Genomic DNA, 18,261 nt, shown 5'->3' with positions numbered 1-18,261 from the left:
TTTCTTTTCATTTTTTCTAAACACAGTTTAACTCTGAGATCTTGTCATATTTTATTACCATTTTTTAAACTATAGTGAATAAACTGTATTAATGAATGAAATGTTCAAGGTGTCTGAATAAATTTTCATTTGACTGTATATATAAATATATATATATATATATATATATATATATATATATATATATATATATATATATATATATATATATATATATATATATGTATATATATATTAGAGATGCACTGATATATTGGCCAATAAAGATTAAAAACAGCCAATAGTCAGGGCTGATATATCCTGTCAATCAAAAGAGGGCAGGAAAATGCACAGAATTTGTGCTTTGTGTAAAGAAAATGTTAAGAAACCAGTTTGATGTTCAATTTTGATAGTAATTATATGAATTAATATCATTCAGAAAGTTAAAATATTAATATATAAAAAATATTAATTTAATCTTCAGAATTTAGTTAATGTGTGTTAATATTAATTTGAGTAATGTGTTTATGTTTATAATTGATACCAGTTGTTGTTGTTTTTTCGTTGAGAGACAGTTGCAGTTGTATAGAATTTTTAATGTTGATATGAAAAAGTTAATGTCCATGTTGTTTACCATGTTCATATTGAGCAACTTTCAGTTAGGGAAAAAAGGATGCTGTTCAAACATTGTTAGTAATCAGATTCAGACTCTGGCTCTCCATGTTTATAATCTTTGCAAAGTGCTTTTCCTCCCAGTCACTTGATTCATCATTCATCGTGTAGTTACTGTTACTGAGAAAAGTCCTGATTTTTAAGCTTTTGTACCTACATGCTAGATGGTACAATGGTAAACATGACTGCCAAAATAGCTGTATTCTAAATTGTATATAAGTCAGTGTAAGCAAAAAGGATTTCTGCAAGTAAAAAATAAGCAAATAAGATTTTGAGCTTAAAGATCATTAGCTGGAGGAATTTCCTTGTGTTCCCTATGTATTTTCATTGTGGCTTGTGAAAAAAAATGTTCTCATCATCAGAGCACATCACAAAAATGGCACAAACTTGACCTGTGTTGCAGACAGATTTCTTTTCCTGCTCATGTTAGTGCCTGCTGTTTATATCAATGACCACTAGATGTCCTCGTTAGCAAATAAATCTTACTCCAAACAAACACTTCTGTCCACAATCATTCAAAAAGGATCTGTAGAGTTACTACTTTGAGGAAGGCAAGTATCTTTCTGTTTAGTTTGTCATTTTAAATTCATAATTATATATATATATTTTGTCCTCTGTAGTGGATTTTATATTTTAGTGATTTTCTCTGACTTCATACATGTCACAGTTTTAGTCTGGATGTCCTGTAAAGAGCACATTCAGGGCTTTTCAGAGATACCAAATGTTCAGAGGTTCACCATGATCACTCCCTCTCCTTGGTTTTTAAAATGACTGACATTGATTTAGTGATCAAATTTAACACCCTTATGAAAATATGATAATATTTTGTTATTATCCTTTACATCTAAAAAATGTTCAAATTGTTTGTCATAAATCAACATCTCAGGAAAATGTTGTGGGTTTTCTAATCAAAATATGACTTTCTGTTATGAAACAGGGCATTGATTTCATACATGTCCACTGTAGAGAACACCGGGACTTAAATCTTTTTTTATTAGATTTAATTAGTTTATCAGGCATTTTAGGAGACACAAGTGAATAGTGAAATAAATGATGTATCAATATTCCTATTAATTAATAGATATTATTATGAAGATGTTCTTTTTTCATTACATGTTGCCCCAAGAACATATTAATATTCAAATTAGATACAGTGTATAGATGCATTGTATTGAATGGAAAAACCCATGTATGGCTATTTTACCCACATATTGCACTAGTAAAATGGTATATCAATTAAAGGATTAGTCCACTTTTAATAAATTTTTCCTGATAATTTATTCACCCTGTCATCCAAGATGTTCATGTCTTTCTTTCTTCAGTCGAAAAGGAATTAATTCTTCAAAATTAATTCTTCAAAACGCTTACGCTGTATGTTCTACGCCTTACCTATTCAACTTACAGAACTAACGCGGCACCAGTTTCGTTTTTTCCATAAGTAGAATAGGGAAGGCGTAGGACATACAACGTAAGCTTTTTGAAGAATACAGAAAGCGGAAGCACACGCAAGACGATCATTTGTGTTTATAAAGCATTTACAGTTGTATTTTTTTTTTTAAATGTCCGATCGTTTTGCTAGATAAGACCCTTATTACTCATCTGGTATCGTTTAAAGCCCTTTGAAGCAGCACTGAAACTGTCATTTTGACCTTCAACTGTCTGGAGGCCATTGAAGTCCACTATAAGGAGAATAATCCTGGAATGTTTTCATCAAAAACTTTAATTTCTTTTCGACTGAAGAAAGAAAGACATGAACATTTTGGATGACATGGGGGTGAGTAAATTATCAGGAAAATTTAATTTAAAAGTGAACTAATCCTTTAATTCCATTACATCTTTCATAACATAGAATCATCTTTAAACAAAGTTTGGTTAAAAAAAAGTCCTGAAGCCTAAAAATTGATTGGTGAATTAGAAAAAGTCCCATTGTTTTTGCCTATACAACATGTCATTTCATGTCATTTTATTTTTAAACAACTGGTGTCCACTACAGTGGACACAGCATAACATATGAATAAAATATAATTTTTCAAAAATGTTTTTTTTTTTTTTTTCATTAGTTTCTTATGCTCTAAACAATATAATGACCACTAATAAACTTTTTTTCTGGGTTCCAGAAGGATACACAGTACAGTCCAAAAGTTTGGAACCACTAAGATTTTTAATGTTTTTAAAAGAAGTTTCGTCTGCTCACCAAGGCTACATTTATTTAATTAAAAATACAGTAAAAACAGTAATTTTGTGAAATATTATTAAAATTTAAAATAACTGTTTTCTATTTGAAGATATTTGACAAAGTAATTTATTCCTGTGATGGCAAAGCTGAATTTTCAGCATCATTACTCCAGTCTTCAGTGTCACATGATCCTTCAGAAATCATTCTAATATGCTAATCTGCTGCTCAAGAAACATTTAATGTGTACAATTGTACAAAATATTTGTGTACAATATTTTTTTTCAGGATTATTTGATGAATAGAAAGTTCAAAAGAACAGTGTTTATCTGAAATCTAATCTTTTGTAACATTATAAATGTCTTTTCTGCCACTTTTGATTGATTTAATGCATCCTTGCTGAATAAAAGTATTCATTTCTTTAATTTCTTTAAAAAAAAATAAAAATAAAAATTCTTACTGACCCCAAACTTTTGTGTATAATGCTACAGAAGCTCTTTATTTCAGATAAATGCTGTTCTTTTGAACTTTCTATTCATCAAGGAATCCTGAAAAAAAAAAGTACACAACTGTTTTCAACATTGAAAATAATCATAAATGTTTCTTGAGCAGCAAATCAGCATATTAGAATGATTTCTGAAGGATCATGTGACACTGAAGACTGGAGTAACAATGCTGAAAATTCAGCTTTGCATCACAGGAATAAATTACTTTGTCAAATATATTTAAATAGTACACAGTTATTTTAAATTGTAATAATATTTAACAATAGTACTGTTTTTTTTTACTGTATTTTTAATTAAATAAATGTAGCCTTGGTGAGCAGACGAAACTTCTTTTAAAAACATTAAAAATCTTAGTGGTTCCAAACTTTTGGACTGTACTAATAAATATATATATATATATATATATATATATATATATATATATATATATATATCAGTATACAGACATTAAGAAGAGATCACGTTATTCCAAACAACACATTTCATCTAAAATTAATCATATTTGTAAATATTTTTAATTTGAAAGTTTATGATTAAAATCACGCTTTGGGCTCGTTCAGAAGCTCCATTACACGTTTTTTTGTTTTGTTTTTTTTTTCTGAAAGGATCTTAGGTTACTCCGAGGCGTGCATTGAAAAACACGTGCAAGACTGTTACGCAACCTGCTGGAAAACATTACAGCCATGTGACTGTGTCCTGATTGGTTCCTATGTGACCAATCAAAAGAGCATCAGCCAATCAGTGAGTAGGTGGGCGTGTCCAAGCCCCCAAACACTTCACAGAGTACAAGATGTTACGCTGTTCCACTACTGTCCCACTGCCTTGATTACTACAAAGCATTTCAGGGTCAGAGACACCAGCTGGACACTCACAGGAGCGAACCAGATGGGGAACGACGTCTTACTTACATGACGCGTTGACTTAAGATCTTAAGCCTAGTGTTTTTCCAAAGCATTTACTTGTAGTGAACCCAAATATCCACTTTATGTATTATATTTGTTATTTAATTTATTATAAAACCTTCAAATATTTTGTTGCTAGTATTTATTATCATTTTAAACTAATAATAAGTAATCGAATAGTTACTAGTATCTTTTTGAAGTTATTCAAACATTTATTTATTTGCTACTGGTGTCCCAATAGTTTGATATTTGTAACATTAAACATTTAAAATGTAACATGAACAACTGGAATACACAATAATGAATGTCTTCTCTGTACGCCAAATGCGTAAATGTAATCAAACTTACATACTTAGTTCAGGCCCGCATTTTACTGAATAAGATCTATGTGGGACGAATGTAAAGATGTTCACATATAATGAATTAATTGCTGTTCGAGACAGTTAATGAGACTGACCTAATGAAACTCATCCAGCGTTTCTCCCACGTGACTGTGGCGAGCGAGGCGTTGCCAAGGGGAAGTGACGTCACAGCGCTACGTTCGTGTTCACCACAGGAGATACGAGGCCTGTGACAGCTGCTGCGACGGGGGTCCGTTGTTAAAATCCATCTCCATCTTCTTTATCCTTGGGGAAAACGATGACCAAACCGACGAGAGCATAATCTACAGACTCTAAGCTTTCGCCTGATCACAATATTGTGACATTTCGGACTTTTATATATTAGAAAAGGAATGGTGAAAAGTGAACTCCGTCGGAAGAATCCGAATTCTCTTCAGGGATTCGGGGGGGTTGGGGTCGCATAGAGATATATAGGACTTCAGCAGTTAAATAACGCGTGAAAATATTAACGTAAAGTCGAATTTGAGGGCTGACAGCGTCTGGTTTAATAAAAATTAGCTGAAATACAGTCGAGTGACTCGTTCGGGAGAAACCAATAAACAGCTATGGAGCTACGAGTTGGAAACAGATACAGACTGGGTAGAAAAATTGGAAGTGGATCATTTGGAGACATTTATCTGGGTAAGTATAAACTTAAACACCCGTATACTCTCTTGCCATAAAGCTGTCATTAGTATGACACGGCTAACATGCTGTATTTTATATATATATCTGTCAGTTGTAACTGTCAGTGTCGTTTTAGTCTCCGTATAAACTCCGTTTCTCAATTCTTTGGGCATTTATATAAAATATAATGTGTTATAAGAACGTATTTCAGACTTAAAGTGGTTTATTGAAGTTGCAGCGTATATAAACTTAACTTCCCTTTTGGAACAAGCTTATATTGGTTTAACACTCCAGGATGTTATATGTGACCATAAAATATGTGCTTTTGTCATTAGACTCCTATGTCAGTACTGACAAGACAACACAGTAGTTGCTTTAAATCGAGGTGTGAATTGACTGAACATGTGAACAGGAGTTTACAAACAGGTCCTCCCTTGTGTGTAACTCTGAATGAATCTCACCTGTCCATACAGGTTTGACTGAAAGTGTGAACCACCCAAAAGGCCAAACCTGGCATGTTGAATCAGCATTTGATGGACATTCAACCAAGCCTAGATATTGCTTTGCTATTAAAGTCGAGATCTTGCATTCAGAGCTCTGTGTTTGATTCATGCAGTGTAATTTTCTGATCATAGTGCATTTCTGCTCAAGCTCTTATGATCCTGGAGTAACACTGATGAACAGGACCCTGATGAACTCTTTATTTACATGCTAGATGGCCTTCATGGTTGAGTGCATCAGTATCACACCAGGATGTTTATCATTTGAATATCTATGGTTGGCATTTAGAGATTGCATTGACAATAGAGAACCATTGTTATTGCACTACAGGTTTGGACTGAAGCACCAAAGTAGGTCATTATTTTAACTTTTAATCTCAGCAAGCTGATATTTCATTAGCTCAAAATCTACCTTTACTACTTCTGGTACTCTTAACCACCATGTTATTTAATTTTTGACTCAAGCTTGTGATTAAAAGTACTTGTGTAGAGCAAGTTCATCTCTTATTCAGGAGGCATTAAAGGCCCACTGAAGAGTGTTGGAACGTGAAGCATTATTCAGTGTGTTGACGTAATTTCTACTGAAACAGGAAGACGGGCGATATATCGAACAGCCCCACCCCTTTTTTTAAATGGCCAATAGCGTTTCGTTTGTTACAGCTCGGCCAGAGCTGTTAGACTATGTGAAACCTTCTAATCTCTAACCATTTCTCCTTATAATGTCTTTTATATCGCTTACATACAGCATTCTGTGCAGAATTCAAATGGGTCCGATGCCGACTCGCGCATATGAACCGCTCTGTGCTCTTGTGTCTCTGGGCCAGAGCAGACCGCTCGTGTTGCGGCGGTTCATGTGACCGTTTTTATTAAAGGAAAGTAAATTTACACTGTCTGAATCGTTCCCTATTTTCTATATAGTGCACTATTTGCCATTCACAGTGTAGAAACTAGTAAATGTGTGAGCAAATGACCGATTTCAGCCGAGGCTTCAGCGTCTGTTGATAGTGTAGGAGGAGGCGGGACTTCAGATTCTAGAGAGCATTTGATTGGACCGAAGATTTGACGAGAAATTGAAGTGCGATGTGATCCATTTTAGCAGAAGTGAGAGACTGTAAGTTTTGAAGAATTTTGTCATTGTTTTGGAACACACCAGCTTAGGCTAGCGTATTCACACTAAAAAACTTAAATTTGGATTTCAGGGGGACTTTAAAGGAAGTTTTGCAGCTGCTGGCCTTAATTCGTCTAACTGTGGCCTCCTCATTAGCGAGGTTTCTCACAAGTGGATTGAAAACTGTCAACAGAATGTTCAACTTAATCGAAGCACCTATAGACGTCAGGCTCTAATGCAATCAGCTTGCCTTTATTTTGATAGGGGAGCACTGTTTGTAAGGGGACTTTGATCATCATATAGTGTTAGAGTGTGGAGAGACCTTTATCCCGAAGCGTTCTGGCTGAGATGGGATTGTTTCAGTCTGTCTGAGTGTGAGAACAGGGCTTAGTGGGTGTGGTGAGACTGTAAACTCCATCTGCTTGGTTGTTTCATAACTACACCCACTCTTTGGATTTTCAGCATAATTAAGTGTTTTTGAATAATGCCTAAATGTCAGAGGTGTTATTTTGTGGCAGTGCTACAGGAAGATCTTCAGCACACGACTTGTGTGAAATGCATTCAAATTATTTATCTACCACGTCATTGGCATTCGAGGCCCAGAAGATCGAACCCAACTAGATTAGACTAGTTACATCGTGCTACACCAATGACTGCTTTTACAAATCACCCAACAGTCAGCATGATTGCATGATACCTCTCCCTTTTCCTGGGATTCCGTTATGTGTGCATCACTTGGCATCATGAGAGGCCTCAGGTGTGTGAATCACTCAGGACCTTCCAACTCATCGACAATTCTGGGTCCTTCCCAGCAGCTTTTATATAACCTCACAGTATTTGGTTCATATGATGTGACGTCTGTATGTTTTGACCAGTTGCCACATCTGTAACTTCCTGTAGATCTCATTTAGCTATCAGACTGCAGTTTGCATTCAACACCTTATCAGCAGTTTTCATGTCAGTTATATTTCATGTCAGTTCATTGTTAAGCGCATGGAGTTTCTTCTTCATATGCAACATGCCACCATAAAGAATCAACTGTTGGATAGGCAACGGTTCTTTGGTTTTGTTTTGTTTTTGGTGAGCTCTTGCATAACACTGTCATGTTATTGTTTTTGTTTATCAGGACTGTAAAGCTGGTCTGAAACCAGAGCAGAAGCCTGTTAATTTCATTGTTCGTTGGCAAAGATAGGTTGAATGTTTCTCTTTTTTGATGTAAATGTAATCATGGGGTACTGACTGTTTGTGCTCTATGAATAAATGTCTAGTTTGCTGATTAATTTGTGCATAGATCTGACTTGCATTACGTGAGTTTCTTTGCTAACAGATAAGATAATCATTTGTTGTTTGTTTTTTAAATATCTCAGGAACCAGCAGAACAAGTCCTTGAGTTTCTGTTTGGATGGCTATAGGTAGTAGTTTCAGTTTTCAAAACTCTTTTTGCCCATTGAAAACAAATTAAGATATTTTGCAGAATGTCCAGAATATGCTCTTTTTCATAATGAGAACTGGTGCTGTTGAGCTCTAGAAAATTAAATGGTGGTAATCAAATGAATAAAACTTGATTTAGTCAGTCTTTTAGAATGTAATTAAATGAACAATTCTCTTGACTCTTTCTCTGCCATTGATGGAATTTTTGGCTTTGCGTGTTTTCACTGTTACGTAGTAGGGGATGCTTTTACGCATCTTCTGAAAGAGTGCATAACCTCTGGATCAAAATGCAAGCAAAAAAGAAGCATTATATATATATAAATAAATAAATATGCGGCTTGTCAATGAAGTATGGCTCCAAATGCTAATCCATCTGAAAGCACTGCGAGTTTGTCGCTTATAACGTACATTTGAAAAAGCAACACGCGTCAAACTTCTTTTCAGACACGAGAAGCATTTATTAACATCTTGTCCGACAAAAGACAACATTTCATAACATGTTTTTACTCCAAACTCACTTCATAGCGACAGTTGAGCATCCTTCTGTGAGATGATGTGGCTTCTTACACAGAATAAGGCAGTCGTGTGTTTTATTAGTCATGTTTAATTAATCAAAGCGTTTTGAGTTTCTGCGCAAGAGCGCCCTCTGGCTTTCAGATGGAGAAGCATTTACTACTGATCACAGAGCCGTACAGCTCTGACAAGCCACGCATTAAATAATAGCAGCCTTTGCCATATTGCGTGCGATTTTATCACGATAAATCATGTAGCCCTGTTATGCACATTTGTAGTCTTTGGTTAGGAAAATGCAACTTTTTCAGCTTTTTTTTTTTTTTTTTTTTTTTTTTGTGAAACTTACCCTCATTCAAGTGTTGATTAAAAAAAGAATGCATGAGGTAAGAATGGGACGATTGCCAATTTCACGATAAACCATGATAAAATGTCCTGACGGTCAGTATTATCATTTAATATTTATTTATCATTAAAACTGTTTATCGCGATTTTGAAAACTCGCCTTTCATATAATACTTTTATGCAATGAAAGATTATTAATGGGACAGAACAAGACAGGCTATCTATTGTATAATTAAAAATAATTAAAAAGCTTTTATACATTTTAAAATAAATGCCTTTTCATTTTATAGTATATAAATACATTTACTTGTTTTTCATCAATGTATTTTATAACAATACAAAGAGCAATGTGGAACATTTTACCTTTTATTTGTTCCCCACTAAATGTTTTTTTTCCCCCACTATAATAATTAAAATAACTGCTGATTTATTATTTATTTATTTTAAGAGGCTCTGTTCTTTCTTTTTATATATTGCATGTTTAGATATTTATACAACAAAATTCTGGGGGCCATGAAAGTTTTGTGAAAATGACTGGCAGTAGTTAGCCACTTAAAAAAAAAAAAAAATAAAGAACGCTGGCGGGAAAAGTCCATTTTTTGGCAAACAAAGTGCTGCACAACAGAGCTTTACTATTTCAATTTAAAAAAAATAGGGCTGTGGAACATGGACAAAATCTCATCACGATTTTTTTATCAATGTTGTGTTTTTTATTTTTATCACAGTTTTATGACAATATTTCCTTATCCTAAACATATTTCAATAGGAAACCAATTAGAGCTTTATTAATAAGCTTTAACAGCATGTCTCACGAAAAGACAAAACAATATGAATATGGGTAAATATCAAAACAATAAAAAAACAACCCAGACTGAAAAATCTCTCAAATATCAGAAACTAGAACAGTGACAGAAAGATGCTTGCTTTCTTTCCGCTGCTCACTGACGGTAAATGTCCACTAAGTGGCAGAATTCCGTTCAGTGCCTCCACTTTGGGGTGTGACTTTAGCGAGTGTATTTAATCTGTTTTTTCAGCACACAGGCAATATAATCAATCATCATATATACACGTGTTTACAGTTAGAAAGATGCAAACTTAGTTTCTGAACACCCAATGTATATAAAGTTGATCATCTCTGAACCTTTTGGCTGCTCTCTGATCACAGCGTTTTCTGAGTGTGAAACTCAACTCTCATATCAATGAATTGAAAATGCTCGCTGTTCTCCACTTGCTCGCTACTTGCCAATGGGGACACACAGGTGGTGACAGAAAAATCAGTGTTTTTATGGTTGTTTTTATTAATTTGTCAGTGCATTCTTTTTGTAAAAGAAATGAATACTTAAATTCAGCATATTAAATTGATCAAAATTTTGAACAGTAGTTGTATGCACAAGGAATAGGTCAATTAATTTTGATCTGCAGTCATGTCAGTTTGTTGGAGATTCAGACTGTGTTCTGACCCCATTCACTGTTTTAATGGCTCTGTTTCTTGATCTGCCCCAGGCACAGACATTTCAGTTGGAGAAGAAGTGGCCATCAAACTGGAATGTGTGAAGACGAAGCACCCTCAGCTCCACATCGAGAGCAAGATTTACAAGATGATGCAGGGTGGAGGTAATGAGAAGTGTTTTGTGTGTCATTTGTAAATAAGGGGGTTGAGGGGCTTAGTAAATTAATGTAATCAATGAAATGGTTTATACATGCCAGCAAACATGTGTTGGGTTTTCAGGCTGTGTATTTAGGTGTGTGCTTTCTTTGCAGTTGGAATCCCTACCATAAAGTGGTGTGGTGCAGAAGGAGATTACAACGTGATGGTGATGGAGTTGCTCGGCCCAAGTCTGGAGGATCTCTTCAATTTCTGCTCCAGGAAGTTCAGCCTGAAGACTGTCCTGCTGTTGGCTGATCAGATGGTATGATACAAAATTAAGCAATCAAGTAGTTGTTTCTAGGCCGTTGCTGAGAAATGTAATGGCCCTGTAGTCCTAAAATGCTGAAATTACCATTCTTTACTGTGTTTGCATCTAAAAATTGATGTGCCTTGGATCCACTCCTGATGACTAATTTTGCCACAGAAGTATAATCTTTTTTTAAATGTAATTTGTAAACCTTGCAGATCAGCCGCATTGAGTACATCCACTCCAAGAACTTCATTCACAGGGACGTGAAGCCTGATAATTTTCTGATGGGCTTGGGAAAGAAAGGCAACCTGGTCTACATCATTGACTTTGGTCTGGCTAAGAAATACCGTGACGCACGAACACACCAGCACATTCCCTATCGCGAGAACAAGAACCTGACGGGCACTGCGCGATATGCATCCATCAACACACACCTTGGCATTGGTAAGAAAACGCAGTCTTGCCAATGATCTTGTGTATATGTGTATATATATATATGTGTGTGTGTGTGTTTGCATGTATATATTAGGGCTGTCAACGTTAACGCATGCAATTAATTCAAAATCCTTAACACGTTAAAATAATTGAACGCAAATAAATTACCGAAGCTTGTGAAATTGCGTCATTAATGTAATTTACCTCACGCAGAAGTCGACAGTTTATCACACTGAGCATCTAGAATGGTGAAAGCACCTGTAATCCTGCCTTGTAGGCAGAAATTTTTTAACCTTATCTCGTTTCTGTTTGCGATCAGATCTTTTCGCAAGTTGCTAAACTCCGGGAAAGTTTTCAGTCCAATGATCCAGTAAGTGTATTCATTTAAACAATCTGTCCAAAACAGTGCTAATGTAAAAAAAAAAAAAAACGAAAACAATGGCAGAAAGAATAAAAAAATTCACGTTTCGTTTTCACTTAATTATTCATTCCATTGTGTTTCACTTTAAAACACGAGCTCTGTAATATTCTTTTTTTTTTTTTTTTAAGGTTACAGTATTTTATTTATTTTTTATATGAGCTCTGTCATGTTCTGTGATTTGTTTCTGAAGAGCACAAGCCCTCACTCATCGCACTGTGAAATACAGACTGAAAGGAACGTTAAAACATCCCACCGCTATATGGCCAGATGATACGCAAACTACGTTTCTCAGCTGGATAAAGCAAACCAGCATCTTGCTAGTAAAGTTTTGGTGGATGAGGATTGCAATCAAGGTAAAGACGGTTGCGGTGATGTACAGGAGTCGTGTGTATATATAATGTTTTTATTTTTTATACATTTTTTAAAATCCTGGGAAAGAGCCTTAGCCCCCCAATATATGAATCTCTAGTTACATCCCTACTAAACGGACACTACTTCGATTACAGAGAAACAACAAATGAAATTTAATCATAATCTGACAAAAAATATTATTATAAACTTAAGTTTAAAGAATCTAAACATTTAGTGGAGAAAAAATAAGTGAATAACCAAAAGTGTAGTGCTAAATGGTACATTGGTATTGCATGGTATTGCGCAGCTTTTTAATGGGGCAAAAAGATATGATAGATATGACAGAAAAGCTAGATTAATAATCTTTCAATGTGCAAAACTATGTGTTTAAAGCAACATGACTCACAGCATGCACTGCATTGAAAAGTCCAGGGCACAGAGAGAAGAGATATTGTGCAAACAAACTCCTAGTGTATCACTGTATATCTATTCAGAAGTAATTTCTTCACCGGTTTAAATTTCAGTCACTTTGCACGTGATTTCAATTCATGTTCCATTCTACTCCAGTGTTGTGATATAACAGACACCCGGGTAGGGTGCAGCCACAGCGGAGGAAGAGTTTCCGTGAACTTAAAACTACGTAAATATTTGTCTGTCCCTCACATTATGCTATCGAATGGCTTCGAAAGAATGTAGAGCACGGAAACTTTTATGGTGCCTTATAATATGTAATATAATGCTTGAGTACACACAGTATCACATTTGGATCTGTCCTATCTGATCGATACCCTATCCAGCAAAAATCGCAGTATCGAAGCCGATATGGAATATTGGATTGGTGCATTCCTAGAATGTACCCTATTTAAACTTAAGTTCAATTTATGGTTTCTGGAAGAGGTTTGTGTTAGTTCTTATAAAGAATTCCAAAATCATTTTCCAGGTTTTTTGATTTATTTTTTTTTTTGCACTTCCCAACAAAATCACCTCATTCATTCTAGAACGATTAATTCTTTACAAATAAAGCTATTGAAGTCATCTGGTGAACATTTCTGTATTTCTTTATATCGTAATGTATATCACAGAAAAAGTAAATATCATAATGTAAATTCTATTTCCAATATCGTGCAGCCCTAATACGTATATGTGACCCAGATTTGTTGCGATAGACATTGCAGCAATGGCTGTGGTTACTGAACATTTGATGTCTTTTCCAGAGTAATTTTTCCTTTCCATTGCTCTGTTGACTCTGTATGACATCACTATGTGCTCATGCTCAAATGGATGCATGTATGTTTTTAGCATTTCCTAGAAGAGTTTGATTTGTGCATATGTGAATGAATGTTACATAAAGTGCTTATTTATGAATCATTACATTAGTAGTCATCCTTTCATGCGTCACGCAAGCTATAATTCTGTGTGCACGTATCTCTACAGAGCAGTCTCGGCGGGATGACCTGGAGTCTCTTGGTTATGTGCTGATGTACTTCAACTTGGGCTCGCTGCCTTGGCAGGGACTGAAAGCCGCCACCAAGAGACAGAAGTATGAGCGCATCAGTGAAAAGAAGATGTCCACCCCCATTGAAGTTCTTTGCAAGGGCTACCCATGTAATAATAAGTCTTGTGCAATTTCTAATATTTTCTGAATGCTAATCAGGCTTTGTATTTGACCTAAAACACTGGATTGTAATATGGATGTTTTTCTGTCTCACAGCTGAATTTGCCACGTACCTCAACTTTTGCCGGTCACTGCGATTTGATGACAAGCCAGACTACTCGTACTTGAGGCAACTCTTCAGGAATCTGTTCCACAGACAGGGCTTTTCCTATGACTACGTGTTTGATTGGAACATGCTCAAATTTGTAAGTACTTGTCTGGATGGTCTTCATTCTTTTTGATTGACCTTTGTTGAGATATGATTCTTTGTTTTGTTTTTTTTCTATCCCAAATTTTCCTTAGATATACACTACCATTAAAATATTTGGGTCGGTAGTTTTTTTGTTTGTTTGTTTTTTAAGAAGTCTCTCATGCTTACCAAGGCTTCATTTATTTGATCAAACATACAGTAAAATAGTAATATTTTGAAATATTATTACAATTTAAAAGGATTGTATTCTATAATATATAATTACATTTTTAAATTTAATTGTAATGGCAAAGCTGAATTTTCAGCAGCCATTTCTCCAGTCTTCAGTGTCACATGATCCTTCAGAAAGCATTTTAATATGCTGATTTAGCACTCAAGAAACAATTCTTATTAATTTCAAAAACTATTGTGCTGCTTAATATTTTTGTGGAAACTGTGATACGTTTTTTTCCCAGGATTCTTTGTATATAAATATTTTAATTTAAAATAAATGCTGTTCTTTTAAACTAATACATTATAAATGTCTTTACTGTCACTTTTGATCAATTTAATGCACGCTTGCTGAATAAAGGTATCAAAAAGAAAAAAAATCTGACTGCCCCTAAGCTTTTGAATGGTAGTGTACTATAGTGTTAAGTGAAAGTATGTATAAAAGTTCTCTTTTTTTTTTTTTTTTTTTTTTAAGTATGGATTTTGCTTAGCAACATGGTAAAGCCAAACTCTTTTGAATCATTTGTTTGATTAATAATTTTACATTTACCCTCTCTCAGGGCGCTAACCGTACAGCAGAGGAGGCAGAACGTGAGAGGAGAGAGCGGGACGAGCGGATGAGGCACAGCAGGAATCCTGCCGCTCGAGGGATCCCAGCAGCCTCAGGCAGACCCCGCCCCACACAGGATGGTGCTCCTCCCACCCCCCTCACACCCACCTCTCACACAGGTAAACAGTCTGTCACTTAAACTCTGCTTCTTCCCAAGTGCTTGAAACACTGTTGTAGGGAGTCGTGTCTTGCTTCTCGTCTCACAGCAAACACATCCTCACCAAGACCAGTCACTGGCATGGAGCGTGAACGAAAGGTCAGCATGCGGCTTCATCGTGGCGCCCCAGTTAACGTGTCGTCCTCAGACCTGACAGGGCGGCAAGACACTTCCCGCATGTCCACATCACAGGTATAAGGCGGACCCGGCTCATCCCAGCTTTCAGCAGAGCAGTGAAATCCATAATAAATCCTTTGTCTGCTTTAAAAAAAAAAAAAAAAAAAAATCTTGTGGCTGTCTGTGTCTGAATGAGCTGCTTTGTTTGCTTACCTATAAGAGATTTAACTTCTTGGCAGAGCCAATAGTTCAGCACCCATGGCCTTTGAATCGTCAGACTAGGAATTCTTATTTCTGCACGTACAAATCGTTCACAGAAATAAATACCTGATGATAACATATTAGTGTTTTATTGCCTGCAGTAATTGACTTTTTGATTCTCATGATCTTTATTAGTCTTTTGATGATGTTAAGCTTAAAATTAAATCTGATTATTAGGTAGTTGAAAAGCATTTTCTTGGAAGCTGTTGACCTAGCATTTGTATTTCTTGGAAAAGTAATTTCAGCAGCATATATTCTTTCACTATGACAGACAGTAAGCACAGTATGATTATGGGTTGGTGTGAGTAGCATCTCAGTGTGCACAAATGATTGTGTTGTGGGGGTGGAAGGCTGTAATGTTCTCTCTCTCCACCCCAGAATAGCATTCCCTTCGATCACCACGGCAAGTAGTTGCTCATCACGTCCTTGTGTGAAGGCAGGTGCACCAGGTGAGATTCACTAGCTTGTATAAGCTGCACATTGTGTTTTCTTACAACTGGATGAATTTTGTGGGAAAACTATCATACACTCTTAAAAATAACGGTTCCAAAAAGGGGTTTCGCAGCGATGCCTTAGAGCAGGGGTGGGGAACGTTGATCCTGGAGGGCCATTGTCCCGCAGTGTTTAGCTCCAACCCAAAACACTTGCCTCCCTGTAACTTAGCTTCAGGTGTGTTTAATAGGGTTGGAGCTAAACTCTGCAGGACAATGGCCCTCAAGGATCAACATTCCCCACCCCTGCCTTAGAGGAACCATTTTGGGTTAAAATTGCCATTTAAATATTCCTCCCCAATTATTAGTCTATTATAATGTGAAAAGTTATAAACATTAAAAAGACTTGTTTGGTTTGTGGCAATTGCCATTTATTTTGTCCCTTTATCTTGTTGCTGTGTACAGATTGTCTCCATGTCCCAGAAGCCTCCACTTTGCAATATGGAGCACGATGGGCAACCTAACTACACATGGCTGATTGACAGCTCTTCACCATCAGCTAATAGACAGGGCCGTCAGTCTCCCTCTTCTATTGACCAAACCAAAATGGTGTAGAACCAACCTGACCTCTTTTCTAACAGGCTCTCTCTCTTTTTCTTCTATCTCACATGTTCTCACATTTTCTCTCCCATGCTCTTTAAATGTTCTCATGGACACGAGAGCTACGGCCTGTTGCGAAATCACACCAGTAGGTTGACCAATCAGAGACTGGATCAGCCAGCCACACCATTGTCATCATCTGTGACCTTCCTTCACAGTTCCACTCTTATTCATTCAGTGCTGCACAATTTTCACTGGTTCAGGCTCCTCTCGATTGAGGCTAATGTATCATCTATGTGGTTTAAATGGGTCTTGTTTCTTTGTATACTGGGTTTTCTTTTGTATTTTAACCTGGGCAACAGACGAGTCCGTCTGGTGGCGTTGTTATGGGTTCACTTAATTTTTTTTTTTTTATTTACTTACTCAGTGTATTTATTTTTTAATATACATTTTAATAGCCCTCTGGTGAGGTTCCTTTCCCATGTTGAAGCTGGTGGTGTGGAGTGGATGGACCACAAAGGGGCCAAAATCTCAGCATCAGCTTATAGCAAACTTGACTCTCCAGCGTGGTTTTCACTCAAACATGTCCTTACAGAGGAACCCTGTGAACCTCGCCTGTTTGTACAATACTGCTTCCCCATTATTGTGTGTCTTCTGTTTCTAAGCTGTGAAATAACTGTAAAATATTTGTGTAAATGTTTCCATGCAACTCTTTAGAAAGACTATGAAATGACCGCAGATGGGTTTAGTCTGAAAGTTATCACCAATTATTTTTATCCACTCTTTCATAAAGCCACAACAATGAAGTGCCAGACTCTGGGGGGGGGTTTCATGCATTCTGAACTTGAACTTTGACTCTTGAGGATGTTGTTTTGACTGACGAATGGAGATCATGGTTAGATCCGCAACATGTGTCTTTTGAAAAGGACTGTTATACTCTGATGCGAAGGAAATTGATGCAAGTTTTTGTTCTGATGGCTCAGATGGTGTTTTGGAAGTGATAAATCATTTGTTGGAGATATTGATTGTTTTTACCAAGGTTGAAAGAATGAAAACAAATCAAAGTCTTGATCTGATGTTTGGTAATTTCCCCTTTTATGAAATATTCCAGCACTGATGTGGCTTTTGTGATGCACCTTGGAAGCTGGTCTGATCATCTCGTTCGATTGTCCTCTGTAAGAGAGGACATTGGCAACTTCCTGGGTAAAAATTTTCATCTGATTCTCCCCCAGTTTGAAAGTCATGGATGTTTTGGGCTCCACACACTTTTGTGGAAGTCATGCCAATTTGTCAGTCCTGTAAGAATTTGTATTACCACCGTATTTGTGTATTTTAAACAGTGTAAATAAATTACTTGTATTTGCTTGTGGTTGCATTTTTTTTTAATGCATAATCAGAAATGTCTTGACATTTGCAAACGTTTAAAGTGATGTTTTACATTAATTTTAAAATTCTGTAAGCGGGTAGACAATTAAATATAGCTAGTTTTGCTCATCCACCATTAAGATACAATGTTATACATGATGCAAATGTTTTTATCATTTTAAAAAGTGGTCCTGGTTTCTAGAGAACATTAGCAGCGCAGTTACTGCCATTGATACCTCGGGCAGTATAGTAACCTCTTATTCTTGTGTCACTGTGAATTTCTCATGATGGAGTTCTACAGGAGGGCTGGAGCTTTTCTGTGCATACTTAAAAAAGGACTTTATCCACTCCAGATATAGATGCAGTATTTCAAGAAAAATTACTTTTATGATAAAGATATAGTTTTC

General features: G+C 36.0%; 1 protein-coding gene across 2 annotated transcripts; it reads left to right on the top strand.

The window, feature by feature from the left end:
- Window positions 1-4,767: 4,767 nt before the first annotated feature.
- Window positions 4,768-17,846, top strand: csnk1db (casein kinase 1, delta b). Of its 2 annotated transcripts, XM_067368856.1 has the most exons (10): window positions 4,768-5,254; window positions 10,637-10,747; window positions 10,895-11,043; window positions 11,247-11,475; window positions 13,673-13,843; window positions 13,950-14,098; window positions 14,874-15,042; window positions 15,130-15,272; window positions 15,837-15,907; window positions 16,355-17,845. In XM_067368856.1, the coding sequence occupies exons 1-9, from the start codon at window positions 5,179-5,181 to the stop codon at window positions 15,867-15,869; spliced, it is 1,230 nt and encodes a 409-aa protein (XP_067224957.1). In that variant the 5' UTR covers window positions 4,768-5,178; the 3' UTR covers window positions 15,870-15,907; window positions 16,355-17,845. The 2 variants fall into 2 exon arrangements, 1 of the variants encoding a protein (XP_067224957.1); XR_010892616.1 differs by lacking the exon at window positions 15,130-15,272 and having other exon boundaries at window positions 16,355-17,846.
- The last annotated feature ends 415 nt before the right edge of the window (window positions 17,847-18,261 follow it).

The sequence above is a fragment of the Chanodichthys erythropterus genome, chromosome 19 (genome assembly GCF_024489055.1).
Source record: "Chanodichthys erythropterus isolate Z2021 chromosome 19, ASM2448905v1, whole genome shotgun sequence".
NCBI lineage: Eukaryota > Metazoa > Chordata > Actinopteri > Cypriniformes > Xenocyprididae > Chanodichthys > Chanodichthys erythropterus.
This window is presented reverse-complemented; position numbering and strand designations above follow the sequence as displayed.